Source organism: Zalophus californianus, chromosome 1, assembly GCF_009762305.2.
Source record: "Zalophus californianus isolate mZalCal1 chromosome 1, mZalCal1.pri.v2, whole genome shotgun sequence".
Lineage (NCBI taxonomy): Eukaryota > Metazoa > Chordata > Mammalia > Carnivora > Otariidae > Zalophus > Zalophus californianus.
Genome location: NC_045595.1, coordinates 137,899,255 through 137,917,931, shown reverse-complemented (window position 1 = coordinate 137,917,931; position 18,677 = coordinate 137,899,255). Strand labels below are relative to the sequence as shown.

Below are 18,677 nucleotides of genomic sequence, written 5' to 3'. Positions count from 1 at the left end.
TTGTGAGAAATATTTTCAGAGAGGATCTGTGGTTAGTTTGGCTAAGATTTTTGTTGCTCTTATTTCCCCCAGAATAGCTTGGCTAAGTATTATATTCTGTGATCACAATCCTTTATTTCTTTCTCTCAAAACCTGGTGACGTTTTTCAGTATCTTCTGGAATTTATTGAGACAGAGAAAAATTCTGTTATCAATCTAATGTTTTTTTTCTTTTACATTGCCTGATGTAATGTAAAATGTGTGTGTATGTGTGTGTGTGTGTGTGTGTGTGTGTGTGTGTGTACAATAGCCTCACAAATCTTGTAGAGAATACAATCTAGAGAACTTCTAAGGTTTTGCTTGTTTTGTTTTATTTCTTGTAGTAATGTCGTTCACAGAGGAGAGGGAGGCATTTATTCTGATTCTTTAGATTGTCTTTATGTATTTGAACTATAATTTTTCATACACTTAATGACTTTTCTCTGCTGATGCTTGCAACAGGGAGATGGGGGTAGTGTTCTGTTAGAGACTGTGCCATGTCTCTTCAAATTATTTGGTCTCTGACAAAAGCAGAAGAAAAATGCCTTATTTCCCAGAAGGTTTGTTTACTGGAAGAGAGGTCATGTTAACAAGAGGGTGGTAGGGAGGGAGCCGCCCTCAGATGCAGCCGCCCTGCACGGCCATAGGAGCATGGCAAAATGGTCCTTTTCTGTATTTTGTTATAGATCAAGTCATAGGATCATTGCTTCTCTCACGGACTGCCATGAATACCTTATAAGAAGTTGGCTTTATAGGTGGCATCCCCTTGCTTTACATTTCTGTAAATTTAATCCAAAATTAGTGCAGTGACTAGGCAATTCCTGTGTAGGGACCCGGTATAGTTCCAGAGGTGGGGTAGAGATTTGCCTCCAGTTTGCCTTGCCACTCCAAGCCTGGAAAGATGAGTTAGTGCTCTTCTGCTGGGGGAGGTGGTCTTTTCCTCTTACTCCTGACGTGAACGTTTTGTTTGCATATGGAGAAACACGGATTGGTCCACATTCAGTGGCACTGGCCTTGGTACCGTATCATACCTGTATCTCTGAGCATTTTGGGAATGTAACATTTGTGGTTCCCAATGAATACAGATCTCTCTTTACTTTGCATTTGATTATGCCAATAGGGAATTTGGAAAGTTTAGAAGGTTTGGAAAATAGGTGCATTGGCTGACGTGTATCACCTTGAACCTGAAGGTACAACTTCTAATTTGGATCTTAAAAATCTACTCTTGTAAACTAACTTGAATTTTCACTAGGTCAAGATAGTTGTAAATAAATAACCTAGATAGATTTAGATACATATTAGGTGATATTTAAGTAACCATTTTTTTTTAAATTAGTACATTGTATTTATGCATCTCTGGTCCTTCAAAGAGTTCCTTTCTTGACTGTGGCTGACCACTAGTTCTCTCCTAAAATCCTTTGTCCCCTTTTCCACAGTAATAGCATCTTAGCTGGCCACACAGACTTGCAGAATAAAGATTGCTTATCCCAGACCCCTTTGCAAGTAAGTATGGTTTTGTGACTAAGTTCTGGCCAATAGGATATAAGTTACACAGAAGTTACAGGTGAAAAGCTTTGGGGGAACTTCCTTAAAAGACAGTGTTTAGGTTATAGAAACAACAGTAACCACTTTGTTATCTATCTTTCATGGCTGCTGAGAGCAGAAAGAACTCAACTGAGGGCTTCTGATTGGGTGTCTCTCACGCAGTTGCAGTCAGTTGCTGGAACTGAAGCATGTAAGGCTGGCTGGGTAACTTTTTTTCATGTAGTCCTGGGTGTCCTCCGTGTGGGTTATTGGCCTTCCTCGCAGTAGGGCCGCAGTCAGACTGCCTGGTGGCTGAAGGTGTCAAGGATGAGTATCCCAGTGAGGAAAGCAAAGGTTAACATCTCTTTTATGACTTAGCTTGGCAATCACATAGTGCCAGTGTACCATATTCTAATCAGAACAATCACAAATTCTGCCCAATTTCAGAGAGAGGGCAAAGAACTCACCTTTCAATAGGAGTATGTCAAAGGCACATCAAAAGAAGAACATATGGCGTGGAAGCTATTGTTAGGGCTATCTTTGAGAAATTCGGTCTCCCACAAATAATGACCATGTGTCCTTTGCTCTCCTCATCTTTACCTTTTTTTTTTTTTCAATCCAGCTGCCTCAACACAGATCTGCCATCTTTGGTCATGAGGCCAAAACCACACATGGCAGAGGGACAGATAGAAGTTACCTGGTACCTAATACCACCAAGTACCTTATCAGCCATGGATCATCAACCTAGAATTTTATGCACCAGAGAAATAAACATCTTAGCTTAAAGCCACCCACTACTAGTTTGAGTTTGGGGTCATTTGGAGCTGAACCTGGCCACCAGGAACACACCAGGGCCTCCTGGTTCATTGGTCTGTACATTGGCACCTGAGTCACATAGCACTGTGTGTTGCTCCTCAAACACACCATGTGTTTCTGCTATTCCTGATCTCCAGCACACAGATCTCCAAGGCTGCAATTCTCTGGTCCTCATTCTTCACCAACGGCTGGCTTATTCTCTTCCTTTAAGTCCAACAAAAAAATTCTCATCTTCTAGGAAGCTGTCTCAGATGCCTAGAGATAGAATTAAGGACATCATCCCGCACATTCACACAACCTGTTTCGTGAACCTGTACTTAACAAATCCACGCTGTCTTGGATGAGAGCTATTAGCATATCTTGGAATCTCCTGCTGCCTTGTAAATTTCTTGAGCATGAGGAGCATTTTACATTTATCTTTATTGTCCTCCTGCGTGGCAGTTTTCCAGGGCACCTACTTCAGCGTTCCTCATGCTCAATAAGGCTCAATAATTTTGTTCTATGAATCCCTATTCACTATCTCCATGATGATAAGAGAGAATTTTGCATTCATAATTTTGTATAATTTTTTTAAAGAGGGCTCTGCCTCTGGATTCATTTTTCCCTGGAAAATATGAAATGGGACATGTTCTCTGAGGAGCGAGTAGACATCGATAGAAGGAAGCGTGCATGCATGTACTGCAGACACATGGAACAGGATGCACAGGTCAAGAGAGACTAAAGTGTATGGTTGATTTAAGGACTGGTGAGCACACGTATTTTCTGGAGGGTGAAACATCAATGGGAACCAAACCTAAAGAAGCTGAAACCACATTCCTGAGAACCTCAAAAACCTGAATAAGGAGTATGGACTTTTTTTTAGAAGATAGTGATTTGCATTTGGAGGTTTGAAGGGAAACAGTGATATCATCAGATGTGTATTTAGAAGTTGAATCAGACCAAGCATGTAGAATAGATTTGAAGGAACTGTGTTGGGAGTTGGGGAAGAGAGCCAACAATGGGAGGCCAGTTAGGAGGTTTTTAAAAGAGTTCATAACAGACATAGTATGGTCCTGAATTAGCGTGGTGGCCCACTATGACAACAATGGAAAGAAACAGAAAAGAAACACATATCTATAGGATTCACAAAATATGATTACGTAAATGTGCCATCAAAAAGGAGAGGGAGAGAAATATGATATGAGAAGAGGTAAATTTAGGCATTACTGGGGTAAATGTGATAGTTGAAGACACTAGGGTCAACATTAACTCAATATTTGACCAACATTTTGTGAACACTTCATATGTCCCAGGCAATCTTTAGGTAGACCAAGATGGGAGGACATAGTCTCTGCTGTTGAGGAAAACCCTTTTGCAAAGAGGTAGACATGCAAACAAACTACTGCTAGACAATGAGGTAATTGCAACAATGAAATGAAACAAAACAACACACAGATAGTCCTCTTGTTTCAGAATCATTTAGCTGTATGGGTCTGCCCCTTTGGGTTATGGGTTCTAGAAGGAAAGAACCGTATGTGGTTTGCATCAGTCCTCTGGAGTTGCCAAGAGTAAATCAATGCAGAAATTCCCAACCTCTTTTAACGAAGGAAATGGGACTCTGGAAGGATCTGGAAGACATAGCTTTTGGTGGCATGGAATCTGAGGACTGAAGGGTCCTAGAAGGATGTTGCTGGTTGCAGGAATCTTTTCTTACTAGAGCTCATGTCACCTCTCCTTGGATCTCAGAATGCAGCTTTCCTGCTACACTGGTCCTCTTTTAGGAACCCAGAGCTGACTCTGTTCCCTTTGACCCCTGCTATTACACGTTGCTTAGCCAAAGGTTTATTTTTTCCCAGGGCATGGTGTTGGTTCTTCAGTTTACCAGAAAAGTTTTATGACTAGGAAGTGCAGAAGTAGGGTAAGAGGAAGACAGCAAAAGAAGAAGATGGTGGTATAAAAAGGTTGAAAGCTGAGTGGATTTCCCAAAAGCTGTGGGAAGGAGAAAACCCGAAAATGCTCCATATTTGTGTTGTCAGCATTCAGATAAATACCCACGTACTACCAATTCACTCTGAGGTTTGGGCAAATCATTGCACTCCTCCAGGATTTTATTAGCACACCTACCCACCACTCCTACTGCCACACTGGGCCTGGTTTCCAGTTTGACCAACTGATTTATACGGACATAGAGGAAGTTCCCAGAGAAAAAATTCCGCTGTGTATGTAAGTGGGATTCAGTTGATTCAGATATGTCTGTCTGAAGGGAGGTACGGTGGAGTCTTGCAATAGCAGCCAAATTGCAACAAGAGATTCTAGAGCCCCTTAGTAGAACCTACCCTTTGGAAGAAGACATCTGGAAGGATGAGCCTGACTCTGTGATGGGGCCTGAGGTTGGGAGGGGGAGGAGAGGTGCAGGTACAAAGGGTAACTGTGACTTGAATCCTGCTCTGTCCGGTCCCCTCAAAGCTGAGGGAAAGGAGAGGCTTGGTTCGTCTGTTAGTTTCTTACGGCTGCTGGATCAAATGACTACAAACTGGTGGCTTCAAATAACAGAAATGTATTATCTTGCCATTCTGGAGGCGCAGAGGTCTGGAAGCCAAGTGTCAGGTCACAATTCCTCCAAAAGGTCTAGGGTCCTGTTTTTCTTGCTTTTTCCAGCTTCTGGTAGCTGCTGAGGCTCATGGGGTGGTGGCCCCATCCCTCTGATCACTGCTTCTGTTTCACATAGTCTTCTTCTCTGTGTCTTCTCCTCTTAAGTTTCTCATTGTCTTTGGATTTAGGGCCACCCAGATCATCCAGGATGATCTCATATCGGCATTCTTAATTACATCTGCAAAGATCCCTTTTTCAAATAAGGTCACATTCACAGGTGTAGGGGTTAAGATGTGGACATAAGCTTGTAGGGGCCACCATTCAACCCACTACAGTTAGCAAACATTGCTGTCTCTACAGCCACGGGCCAAGTTGCTTCACAGCGTAGACTCCTGGCTATTAAAACAGCAGTGAGACCCTCCAAAAAGATGGAAGGAAGAGGGGGAGGAAGGAGACGAGAGGGGAGCACCGGCCCCCCAGGGCAACAGGGACTGGTGTCTCATGCTCCATGAGTCTGTGCAGCGGTGGGGAAAGTAGCAACCTGGAATTTCTGAGGGTCCAGGCAGAGTGCAGTGCACGTGGGCCATGGTCCAAGGTAGTGCGTTTCAAACCAAGGTTTACGACTCAGAGTGAGTCGCACAGTTAATTTAATAGGGCATGACCAGCATTAAAGACAAAAAGAAATAGAAAAGAATAGAAAATACCAGAAATTTATTACCAGTAATAAAGGTAAGTATTGTTCTGAGAAACATGTGCAGAGGTGTATGTGTGCACTGGATTATGATGTAAAATGTTTTCCTTATGTTGGTTGCAGCCGAAGTTTGAGATCCACTGATATAAGAGCCCCAGGCATGGCAGTTGGGGGTATCATGGAGAGAGCAGTGGTCCAGGGAAGTGTCCTTGGTTCTGGGCATAACATTGGGGAAGATGGGTCTGGCCCCACACAGCAGTGAGTGATGGCAGGAACAGCTATAAAAGGGAGCTCTCGACACACGTGAGAAATCCTCAGGGGGCCTCCCCCTCATGGGGGTGAAAAGGGCGATTAGGTAGGTCAGTGATTCTGGGACCAGCTATAAATGGGATATCGATTGTGAGTACAGTTCATGAGGCTGGAGGGCATTCGGATAACATATAGGAGGATGGTTTGTATTAGATCTGCAGTTTTCAAACTTTGTTTTCCCTTCAGCCCTTTTGTTGCTATGAAACTCTGTGGCAGAGTCTTGTGCAGAGGCACAGAATCTCTGCAACATGCCCTTCCCCTGTCCTGGAAGTCCCTGAAGCCTGTGTGCAGCAAGCCCTATGCCTAATTTGGGAACCCTGTAATGACTAACACTGGCTTAGAAGGTGTCTGTGGTCCCTTCGAGTGTAAATTCTTTGATTCTATGGCTCAGACAAAATTCTGTGTCATTTATCAGATTGTGACTTCTTCTCGAAGCCAAAATGGAATTTTGGTCATCTCTGAATCCCCAGCACAGCACTTGCCACAAAGTGTTCAATAATTGAGTGTTTGATGAAAGTGGGTCTTTTTTGCCTACTTCTTTGCAACTCTGGGACCAGTACAGTGCTCTCTGCAAAGTGCGCGCTTTTTAAAAGTTGGTGGACTGGGCTCCTGGGTGGCTCGGTTGGGCGACTGCCTTCCACTCAGGTCATGATCCTGGAGTTCCCGGATCGAGTCCCGCATCGAGCTCCCTGCTCAGCAGGGAGTCTGCTTCTCCCTCTCCCGCTCCCCCCTCTCGTGCGCTCTCTCTCTCTCTCTCTCATTCTCTCTCTCAAATAAATAAATAAAATCTTTAAAAAAAAAAGTTGGTGGACTAACTGAATAAAATCCTGCCCTAAAATTGTAGGTGAAGCTCTTTTGTACCAATGCAGCCAGCAGAGGGCAGAAGAGTTCAGTGTAACAAGATCTTCCTCCCCCGGGAGCCAAAGCAGCCAAGCTCAGCCATGGCGGGGAGAGAAGGTCTGTTCGTTTTATGGGTATAAGAAACGCACAGCCAGAAAAGGATGGAGACACAAAGCACGAAGGCCTGACACATTAACCCCCAAAGACAGGGCAGGAGCTGCCGATCTTTATAACATGACTTCAACCACTTAGGTAGAAGAGATTCAAGGAACTTCACAGCACACTTGTTATCACAGAAAGAGCATAGAACTAAGAGAACAGAGGTTGTGACTCTGATACCACTCATGTGGCCTTGAGAGAGACCTCTCCCTTCTCTTGGCTTCAGTTTTTCCGTATGTAAACAGACCGGATGATTTTGAAGGTCCTGGTCTGTGGACCGGTCCAATTCTGGCGCCCAACCTGCCCCTGCCCTCAGCTCTTGGGGTGATGTCAGGAAAGACAATGAAGCAGGTGCTTCGCACCGCCCCCAAGGCAAAACCACGCCCACTATGCTCAGGTGCTGCCCAAAGTGGGCGCAGGAGTTGAAAAGGATTGTTGGGGATGACTGAGTAAAGAGGTTGAGAGAGAAGGTAGACGGGGGCAAGAGCAAGGAGGGGAGGAGAGAAAAGGAAGAAAACACAGGAGGAAGAGAAAGGGCGAAGGTACAGAGTGAGAGGAAAGAGGGAGAGTGGTGGGCAGCAGTTTGTGACCCCAGCTTTTTCTGGAATTAAGCTCTTCAAAGACATAGGCTGTGCATCAGAATCTTTGCAGATGGGACCCCAGCATCTAGGCTTTGAAAATGTTTCCTAGGCAATGATGGTGTGAAGCCAGGCTTAAGAATCATCAGTCTAGACTAATACTCGTAAATTTGAGTGTGAGGAAATTGGAGCAGCTGTAAGGCTACTTTCCCTCCACAGGGCATCTCTGTGTTTATATAGCCCCTACCACACGCTTCAAAGGGCAGGTCTTAGGATCAGTCCGGAGAGGAGCTTCACCATCTGTTCTGCACTATTTCAGGGGACAGGGCTCCGGCTTCTCGCCTCACTTCTCAGACCCAGCTGCTCCTCGGATGGCTGCACGGGAAAGGTGCATGGAAGACCCCAGATTTAACACCCTGTTTTTAGGGGGCAAAAAGGTAAAGAGAACTGAGAGATGTTCTCTGGGTGGCACAGTGGGGCAGAGCTCAGTTCAATGTCACTTCACTGGGGGCCCTGAACAGAAATCATAGATCAATAAGTGGGAGGCTTCTGGAAAGACTGATGGACCCATGATGAGGGAAATTAAGAGGAGAATTAGGGGCAAAATTTTCTTACCTAACTCTAGTGGGAGAGGAAATGGAGTGGCAGAAAGAGTAGTGACATCAGCCCAGCTGCACACTGTATAACCTGGGCCCTCCGCTGCCTTGTCTACTTGAGACTAACACACTCCACCAAATGTGACACACTACACAGACATGAGCTTGCATTGTTATTCACTCCTATGGTGTACCATGGACAGATGTCTATTTCAGTGGTCATGGATGTGTCCTCCTTAGCCCTTTCAAGAGATGTAAAAACTCTTAAATTTGCAGTGACTATATTAACATTTTTGTATTATGCCTTCACTTTACTCTTAGCATATAGGAGCAATTATATGAGCAGTGTTTAAAGGTTTCTCTTTCTGAAGCTTGGAGATGACTAAGGGATCCATGGATATGTATTCCTGAGAGTATCAGCAGTCTAGAGTTGGAGTATGCAAAAATATACAAAAGAAAAGAGACTACTTTCTTTTCCTTTTTTAAAGATTTTATTTATTTATTTATTTATTTATTTATTTATTTATTTATTTATTTGACACAGAGAGAGAGGGAGAGCACAAGAAGGGGGAGAAGCAGGCAGAGGGAGAGGGAGAAGGAGGCTCCCTGCTGAGCAGGGACCCCGATGCAGGGCTCGATCCCAGGACCCTGGGATCATGACCTGAGCCAAAGGCAGCCACTTAACCAACTGAGCCACCTAGGCACCCCAAGAGACTATTTTCTAATAGTCATCAATTATGTGAGGTTCATGATGTTTATCCCACCTACAGAATCCATAGAGACCTCACAGATAAGGAGAGAGAAATTTATCTTCACGCCTATTTTTTAGGGACTACTCTACTTCACATTTTTATGGCCTCCGAGGAGGATACAAACACAGCTAATACAAGGTTTCTGCTCTTCTTACGGACTCCCAAGGAATGGAAATATAAAGTGATCTGTGAGAGTCTCTAGTAGGGCACGGGAGAAGTCCATATTGATTCTAAACGACTCTTGTAAACATCTTAGAATAAGCTGTCTTATGTTAACAGAGATGTGTTCCAGGTGGAGGGAGGTTCATGCACATATAAATGGGTACAAGAGACTTCAGAGTGTGTACAGAATGAGCAGGTGGCTGGGGGTACCAGGAGGGCTGGGATACAGGGAGCGACACAGAGTGAGACTGACCAGGAAAGTCAGGGGCTGAGGAAACATGACTGTCAGGCCAATCTGCTTGCGTTTAAACTGCTTGGCACTGGGGAATCATTGAAAAATTTTGAGCTGGAAAGTGACAGGATAAAACTAGATAGAAGAATTCTGCAAGAGACCAGTCTGAAATGTCACCACCCACTCCTCCTCATGGAAAAAGGTAACCTTACAGGCTTCATTCATTAATCCTCTCACCCTTCATTATCTAACGCAGTCACATTAAGCCAGGCTTTGTAGAAGTTGGTAAAAGCCAATTTGGCAGGAAAGACTGACTCCTCTACCATCAGCATCTGCAGAAGTGTGAGCTGGTACTCTTCCAGCTGAAATCCAGCCCAAGAGAAGCCCTTAGAGGATTGCACGTTTTTATTCTTATTCTCCATGGCAGTAGGGTTGCTATAGAAGGAAGGGTCCCTACGGAATTCTCCTGCTCTCTACCTTTCAGCAAGAAGTCTACATGCTCACCGTAGACTGCCTCCATCCCCAACACCACAAGCCACCATGTCTGCCCTCTATTGGCTGGGTCGCTTACTCCAAATCGGTCTCCTCCCAGCTTAAGTCAAACCTTGAGCAAACTGTCAATCTAAAAGACAATTCGATAAATGAATTCACACTAAAGTGTTAATAGCTATGGAGTTTTAATGTCTGTGTCTCCAAGGACAAGTATACAAAAGAAAAGAGACTTTTATTTTTAAAGATTTTATTTATTTGACAGAGAGAGACACAGCAAGAGAAGGAACACAAGCAGGGGGAGTGGGAGAGGGAGAAGCAGGCTTCCTGTGGAGCAGGGAGCCCGATGTGGGGCTTGATCCCAGGATCCTGGGATCATGACCTGAGCTGGAGGCAGACACTTAACAACTGAGCCACCCAGGCGCCCCAAAGAGATTATTTTCTAATGAATGAATTCTAGTACCCTTGTGCTGCATTTCTGTGGAAGAGATTTCCTGGGCCTTCAAATCACATGTCCACAGTGTGAAACAGGCCTGCCTTTCTTATCAGGTCAGAGCATCAGCAGGGACACTCAACTCCCAAAGCCTGGCTCATTAATATCACCCCTTGGCTTAGGACTGGCTATGTTGGTCTGAGTAACAATAACAAAAACAGGCCTTTATTTTTTATCATGTGTTATGGGTTACCAAGTACTTTCCCTTACATTGTCTAATCTGGTTCTTAAATCCTATTTTAGCAAAAGCAAAGATGATTAGGCCCATTTGAAGCAGGAGAAAACTGAGAACTTAGGTCTAGGGCCTCAGACATCCAAGCCAGGGCTCTTTCCACTATTCCATGTTGCTTCTCCCACTGCCTGAAATCCTCACCCTCTTTTTTTAAAGATTTATTTATTTATTTGAGAGAGAGAGAGCACATAAGCAGGAGGGGCAGAGGGAGAGGAAGAGAATCTCAAACAGACTCCGCACTGAGCGCAGAGCCAATGCAGGGCTTCATCTCACAACCCTGAGATCACGACCTGAGCCAAAACCATGAGAGTTGGACACTTACTTGACTGAGTCACCCAGGCACTCCTCTCACCCTCTTCTAATTGGGAAATAAGATGGCTTTCCATTTGCAAAATGTCCAGAAATCTTTGTCGGAAATCTATTTCCTATACTCTCAGGAATTTGTGGAATTTGAAGGCATTTTAGAGAATGTCTGGATCAATCTTTTGGGGTTACCAATGGTTCTTCTCATTTCCTTAACTTGATATCCAAACAAACCATCAGCATGTCCTTCAAACCTAATCAGTCCCCATTTCCTTCACGGCTACCACTCTAACCCCAAACACCATCTTCCCTTGCCTGAATTAGTCTGGGGAATAAGGTCTCCAATAACAAGCACAAACCACCTCCTCTTCCAAGGAGACAGGCCCTGGGTGTTGGCTGTAGGAGGCCTGGGTTGGGGAGGAATGAAATGCCTTTATGCTAAGCCAACCAGTTGGGCCACAGCTGTCTAAGGGGAATGTGTCCCTTTCATTCTGACTCCTCTTTTCTCTTAAATGGTTCTTAGGCTCCTAAGTTATCTCTCTGCTTCTATGCCTGCCCTCCTACAATTAATTCTTCACTCAGCAGAAGGTATTACTTTTAAAATATCAAATGAGGCCAACCCCTTACTCAAACCCACCCTCCCCTGGAAAGGTTTCCTTAACACAGCCTTCAAGGTTCTATATGATCTGGCTCCTGCCTGCCTTGCTGGCCTCATCTCCCAGCCCTCTCTGATTCACCTACTCTGTTCTAGTGCCCTGGCTTTGTTGCCGATATTTGAATGTACCAAGCATGCTTCTACCTCAGGGCCTTTGCACTGACTGTCCTTCCACCTGACAAGGAAATGTCTTGTTGCAGATATTTGCATGGCTAGCTCCTTCACCTCATTCAGGTATCTGTTTAAATAGTTCCTCCTTAGAAGAGTATTCCCTAGCCATCACACTCTGTATCTTGCTTTAATCCTTATCAATTTGGACACGTATTAATTAATTATTTGATGTGGTTATATTTTGTCTCCCTTAGTAGGACTTTGTCTATCTAGTTTACTGCTAAATCATTGACCACTCAAGCAGTGCAGATTCTCAGTACTTATTTGTAGAAAGAATTTGAGTGAATCAATTTTACAGAGGGAGAAACTGAGGTCTAGAGTGGGGAGGGCAGGTCAGTAGCAGAAGCAAGACTCAAGAGCCAATGTTCTTTCTAACAGGCCTGTGAAATGTTCAGTGCACTGGCCTCCTCCTTCATATTACATAAAAGCCAGATTCTTTTTCTATATACAGTCCTCATTTTGAGAAACAGCATTTTTATATTACAATACAGTCTAGTTTGTCCCTTTATTTCCTCAAACTTAAACTCTTTGATTATTAAGGCTGGAAGGAACCACAAAAATTACCTATCAAGCCTTTTATTTTGCAGATGAGGAAAGCAATGACCAGAGAGGAAGCTGGATCATGGCAGAACCAGAACTGGAACCCTGGTCTCTCAACTCCCTGTAGAGGCACTTTCTACTTCCTTGCATTGCTTAAGGTTGAGCATCTATATCTGCTCACAATTTTACCGTTTCTCATTAAAATGGGTTTCTGTGTCTCATATTGGCAGGTAGTCACCCCCAAATGTACATTTCACAGGGTGGTGGGAAATTGTTTCCATGTATCTATCACATGAAAGAGGCCTGGATGCGCTCTATAGACACTTGTACCCTGGTTGCAGGCTGCTCAGCCAGGTATCTCTGGCATCCTAAGAATAGGAGGAGGGTGAAAAGTTCTAACATGGAGTAACACCCTCCCTCTGACCTTGGCACTTCCTGGCTGCGTGCCTTTGTGCAAGGCACTTATGCTCTCAGGCCCTCAATTGTCTTCTTTGGGAGATAGGGCTAGCATGCCCTAATGTGCAGATGAGGAAGTACTTTGTGAACCACAGAGGGCTGCATAAGGATGGGGGGAGGTGATTCCTGGTGACCAAGGTCTGAAATAGCTCTCTAGTACAACCACAAACTTCTCCCCCTCCCAGCCTTTGGAACTTGGGAGAGAAGCCCTGGGGGTTGGCTGCTGAGGGCTTAGGTTGGGGAGGTTTGAAGTACCTTTGGGCTCAATCAACCTTTATGCAAAGCTTGGCCATGGGGGCTTTTAAGGAAGAATTCCTGTCCCCTCTCCTCCTGGCTTGTCCTCTCCAGTGGTTCTTAGATGCTAACAATGCAAGGATTATAAAACAAAAACAAATAAAAACAAATCCCAGAAGTCAATCCATCCACTGTCCCAGCACTTCAGCGAGCGTGTGAAGGAAGCAACCCAGACCTCACTATTCCCAAATAAGTATTTAAATAGCTAGACTATTTTTCCTGAGAAGCAGCCAAGAAGGGGGGAGCTAAGGTAAGCAGAGGCTAGCGGCAGAGGCTGGGGTAGATATCAGCCAGGCTGGGTGGGAAGGGAAGTGCAGAGAAGGAGAGAAAGAGCCTGACCAAACCGGACTGAAGTCAGAAAACGAGGGCAAAGAGGAGTGAGAGAGGGGGTGTAGAGAGAAGACAAAAAGATAGAATAAGAAAGATCTTGAGAGAGAAATTCAGAGAAAAGTTAGGGAAAAGGAGAAAGAGGAATGAAGAGCAAGGACAGAGGAAGAGGATTAAGGACATGGGAGGAGAGGAGCAGGAATCTGGGGAGGGGAGGTCGAAGAGATCCCAGAGCACAGAGCAAGGGAGTGCTGTTTGTTCCTGTGCTGGCTGCTGTTAGAGGAAAACTCCTTCTCTACTCGGTGGGGCTGCCAAGGGCCAAGTCTTGGCCAGAGAAGATGTGAGATTATGGGGGGGGGGGTGCCTGTGGACAATTGGGCTGATATAACTAGGTTCTCAGTTCCCTGTCAGGGGCCAAGGAGGTTCCAGGATATGTAGAGAAAATAACATATAGTTCCTAGGTTGGGTTCTTCTGCCTCAGATTTATTGCTCTCCCAAACTATTCCAACACATGTGAGTGAACTTTTAATGCCCCAGTTGTGGTTAGCCTTGTCTGGACCTGCCAAACCCTGGAAACTTTAGCATTCCTTGCCGTGCATTCTCTCATAGCCTTGGCTTATAGACACAAAAGGAAATGGTGACAATTCTCCAAGCCATTCAGGACACCTCCCAAACCCTCCTGCCTTCCAACATTGTGGTTTTGGTCTAAGTATTGAGAATAGGCACAAGATGCACGGCTGGTGACAGGATTGGCCAAGTTCTTTGATTCACTTGGTTTCTGGAGACACAGAATATCTTTTTAGCTTTTTATGAGCTTGAAGGACATACAATGTCAGCCCTGGAAGAGCCTGCAGAGATCATCTTGTCCATGCCAGGGCATTAGCTAGTCCTTCTTTGATAACAAATTATTTTTTTAGGGGGGAGAGCTGTTGAAACTCTGATCTGGATACCAAACATCCAACCAGACTACAACCAGAATTCTAGGACAGCATTTCCTAACCTTCCTTTTTATGTGCGTGGGGAGAAGGGGAGTGCTGGATCTAACCAAGAGTCTGTTGATTCTTTTCCCACATAGACACAGAATAGTGGTCACATATGTTCAGGGGGTTCTTGGACTTTTGCATGTCCAGAGTGGGGGTCCCTGACCTAAAACTGCTTCTACTGGCCAGGGATCTGATAGATATCTTAGAGTTCAGTGAAAAGAACCCTGGTCTTGGAGTGTGGAGATCTTGCCCTAGCTGAAGCTATGCAATATATGGGCCAGAGCATTTCACTACCCATCACTAGACTCAGCAGCTCAAACTCTGAGGTTTATAGATGGTTTCTGAGATCACTTTCCAGCTCCAGGTTTCTAGGCACCAAAATGAAGTCAGTCTCGCTTTTTAAATATTTGGTATATTTTGTCACAGTAGAAAGGCAGGCAGACCAGAAATCTTGCAGCTGCTGAGAAAGAGGGATGGAGGGTGAGGCTAAGGTACTTTCTCCTCCAGTGTAGGGATAAGTGAAATTCTTTTAGAATCCATCACATCTTAATCCCCGAGACTTTTTTACAGAGATAATGGAGAAAGAAACGATTCACTCCTAACATCCACATTCTAGTCTCAAATCTGTTTCTAGAAGAATGATTCTGAATCCCCCCTTCTCACACACAAATACTTCTGCATTTGTCTGGCCCTCTTAAAGTGTTTGAGTATGATGAGAGACTGAGTTGTCTGGGTACATTTAGTGTCTGCAGCGGTGTGTGATGGAACATTTGCCTCCTCCGAGGCTGTTTGAGCGTGTGTGTAATTTAGTGTGTGCATGTGCATATGTATGAGTGAAATCATGGAATGTGCGTGTGCACAGCAGTGACCGAATATAAAAGATTGTATAGATACTGTGGTATGTGTAAAATCATGTGGGCTTGTGCCAGTGCAGGATTATGATTTTTTTTTTTTTTAAGTAAACCACTTTGGATTGTGTAGCCTCCTCTTACTTTTGTGATTGATTTCACGAGGGTAATGGTGCGTAAAAGCGCTGGTGAGATCTGGGGGCGCCTCCTAGTCTGACGTCAGAGAGAGAGTTTAAAAAGCGGGGAGCCGGTGGAGAGCACACAAGCCGCTTTAGGCGTCGCGAGTTTCAGAGCTATCGCTGCTGCCTGCGGATCCTCTCCTAGAGTTTGACCAACCGTCCTCTCGCTCGGCTTCCCCGGCGCCGCCGAGATGCTGTCTTGCCGCCTCCAGTGCGCGCTGGCCGCGCTGTCCATCGTCCTGGCTCTGGGCGGTGTCACCGGCGCGCCCTCGGATCCCCGACTCCGTCAGTTTCTGCAGAAGTCCCTGGCTGCTGCCGCGGGGAAGCAGGTAAGGAGACTTCCCCGACGTCTTCTTTTCCCTCTTCCGAATCCCTCAATCTTCTCTTAGCCTTTACATTACCCCTTTGGGTGGATTTAGGAGGTACTCCTGAAGACTTTCGGTGCTTTTCTGGGTCCCTCCGCTCCCAAAGCTCTCAGGAAAACTTTCAAAGTCCAGAATCTCCTCTCACCTCTTTTATTTTTTCTGATCAGCGCAGTCGGTCACAGTTCAGGTAAGTTCTTTGGCATTCAAGAAAATCCCAAGACCCGGGTAGCTGAGCACTAAGGGATGAGGCATTCATTCCCCCGTGTTGAACGCGGAGGTGCTGGCCCAGGTGCTGAAAGCGTGGACCTCTGAAGGCTATCTTCCTGAGCAGTACCTCCCTCCCATGCTGCTAAAGGGCACTCTACAGACAGAGCACAGTATGTTTAAGACTGTGAAAGGTCTGGTTCCCCAGAATTAACTTAGCAAAAACGGTAAGAACAATTCCAGTTTGTAGCTCATGAGCTGGAAGTTGAAACTGGATTAAACAAACTGTTGGCACGGTTTTATCTTTGCAAAACTGTATTAACAATCTACTATTTTTGCGTGTATGTGTGTGTTAAATCTATAGAGGCAGGAAACTTGCAGAAACATTTGAGTTTTTCAAGCCTCTCTGTGTAACTTGATGATTACAGCAACTACCCTTATTTTTATATCCTCAACTGATTTTAAGTGTGACAAAAGTGCACAGCTATGAAAATTGGGTTTGGGGTGTAGCTGAATCTGCTTTCCAATTTGGAAAAAGGCTTTTTCATTTCTTTTTCTCCATCATCGTCATCGTCATCCTCCCTCTCTCTGCCCCTCCTACCCTCTACAGGAACTGGCCAAGTACTTCTTGGCGGAGCTGCTGTCTGAACCCAACCAGACAGAGAACGATGCCCTGGAACCTGAAGATTTGTCCCAGGCTGCTGAGCAGGATGAAATGAGGCTGGAACTGCAGAGATCTGCTAACTCAAACCCTGCCATGGCACCAAGAGAACGCAAAGCTGGCTGCAAGAATTTCTTCTGGAAGACTTTCACATCCTGTTAGCTTTATTAATTATTGTTGTCCATATAAGACCTCTGATTCCTTTCCTCCAAACCTCATCCCTCATCCCTAATCCCCCAATCCTCAGCAAGACCCTTGCATTAGAAACTGAAGACTGTAAATAAAAAATAAAATTATGGTGAAATTATGAAAAACAATAATTTGATTTCTCATTGTGTATCTTTTTGTTCAATAATATGGGATTAGCTTCAGTTGTGATTTCAGTCCAGTTACTTGAGATAGGCACTCCAAATCTCACAGACATACTATTTAAAATTCCCTGTGGTAATAAAGGTTCTGTCCTAAATGGAAACACTTACAGTTTGGGTCATTTCAATCTGAAATAATTTCAAACAACTCTATGAATTCTAACTTAATCCAATGGTAATTATCGGGAAAGGCTGACACAAATATCAATTACATATTAAATACACTTAAAATTAGATATTGAAATGAGTATTTATGGGTAAGTGGGTAAACAGGCTGAAATGTCCAACCATCCGCCAGGCTAAATGTAAAATATATGAAAAATGGAAGGAAAAAATCATTTAGAAACCGAAGGAAAGAAGCTGGCTTAAATAGCGAAAATGAAGTTCTGAGTCTTTAAAAATTGCTTCTTATTTGTGGATATTTATCTACAGAAACACCACTGACAATCCTCTCTATAACTGAACAAGGCTAAAAGATTGCCCATGTTTTAAAAGTAAGCTCTTAAATTTTTTTCTCAGGGGAAAATATTACTTTTGTTCTAAGTTTCCAGGTAGAGTAGTATGGGCTGCAAAAAACATGTGTGTTGGTTTACTCAGTGAATGTTATACATTAAACGTATTGGGGCACAATATCATAATTGTAGAATAATTGAAGAAGAGATCTCAAGCCTTTTGATTTGATCAGAGAAAGCATCAAATAAAAATGCAAGCTGTAATAAAAGCACTCAATACATGCTAGCTATTATTATTAACATTATAAAGACATACTGAATGGTACCGTTCAAGATAGAGATTAAAACATTGCTAATTTAACTCACAGAGACTCTAAATAGATGTCCCTTTGGGGATGTATGTTTTAACTATCGACTGTATTTCTGAATAGCTGCAGTAGAACAATAAACCCAATATAAATACATAAACTCAATATAGATCCCCATAGTGTGAGCTTACTGATGGCAGCATACAAACATCCACGAGGGACTTCATATTTTATAGAAAATATTTGTGTTAGATAATATACATTTTAATATGAATGTGGCTTAGTAGAATTAATTCCTGAACAGCTGATCAAACAAGAGAAAATCCAAGCCACTTCATTAATCTCTGTGAAAACAGAAGACCCTTTGAGGTTCTGGTGCATCTTTTATTTACAAGACATTTAAGAGGGAATTAATGAGTGTCCAGTTAGGGGATCTCTCTGTGTTAAATGCCTTATGTACATCTGGTTACCAATCAACTCGGTGAAGTAATAGAATCACATTATTATGATTAAAGCACAGAAGAGAACATAACTTAATTGTTTTCTTTGCAGTGCATAGATTGTATGAGTACCTGGGGATCTTAACTTTTTAGTATCATCTTTAGTTGTCAATTCCCAATAGCAGTATGAAAATAATTGGCAAGAATTATGCAATCATGAGCCCACATATACATTTATTCTTTATTTAAGGCCTAAATTGAATGGAGCATTTGATCAAGGTTAATTATCTTTCAGCCTCAATTTTCCTACCTTCACAAGTGGAGGGTTGTACTGGGAAGGAGAGACATATCCCTTCTGGATGTGACGGACATTCTGTGCTTCAACACTGACAAAAGAGCCAGAGAGGTACTGAGTTTTTACATTTTAATTAATATACAGGGCATAGCTCTTTTTTTAAATATATGGAAACTTTTATTTTTTACTTCCTATTTAGTTCATTTGCATTCTTCCTAAGTTTGTTTCACTGAAAGAGTCTAACATTCCAGCCTGTTTATCATCTAGCCACAATGAACCATTTAGATTATAATTTCCTTCCTCCCTGCCACAACCACAGACTTCAGCAATCCTCAACAACCTGCTACTTCTAATAATGGGAGGGCTT

At 43.7% G+C, this 18,677-nt stretch overlaps 1 protein-coding gene across 1 annotated transcript; it reads left to right on the top strand.

Moving 5' to 3' along the window:
* The first annotated feature begins 15,288 nt into the window (after positions 1-15,288).
* Positions 15,289-16,767, top strand: SST (somatostatin). Its single transcript, XM_027585576.2, has 2 exons — positions 15,289-15,546; positions 16,397-16,767. Exons 1-2 carry the CDS (start codon positions 15,409-15,411, stop codon positions 16,607-16,609), a joined length of 351 nt encoding a protein of 116 aa, XP_027441377.1. The 5' UTR covers positions 15,289-15,408; the 3' UTR covers positions 16,610-16,767.
* Positions 16,768-18,677: the final 1,910 nt, after the last annotated feature.

Coding starts and splice junctions, on each gene's coding strand:
- SST (XM_027585576.2), top strand. CDS start 15,409: ATGCTGTCTTGCCGCCTCCAGTGCGCGCTGGCCGCGCTGTCCATCGTC. Junction 15,547..16,396: donor CTGCTGCCGCGGGGAAGCAG/GTAAGGAGACTT, acceptor TACCCTCTACAG/GAACTGGCCAAGTACTTCTT.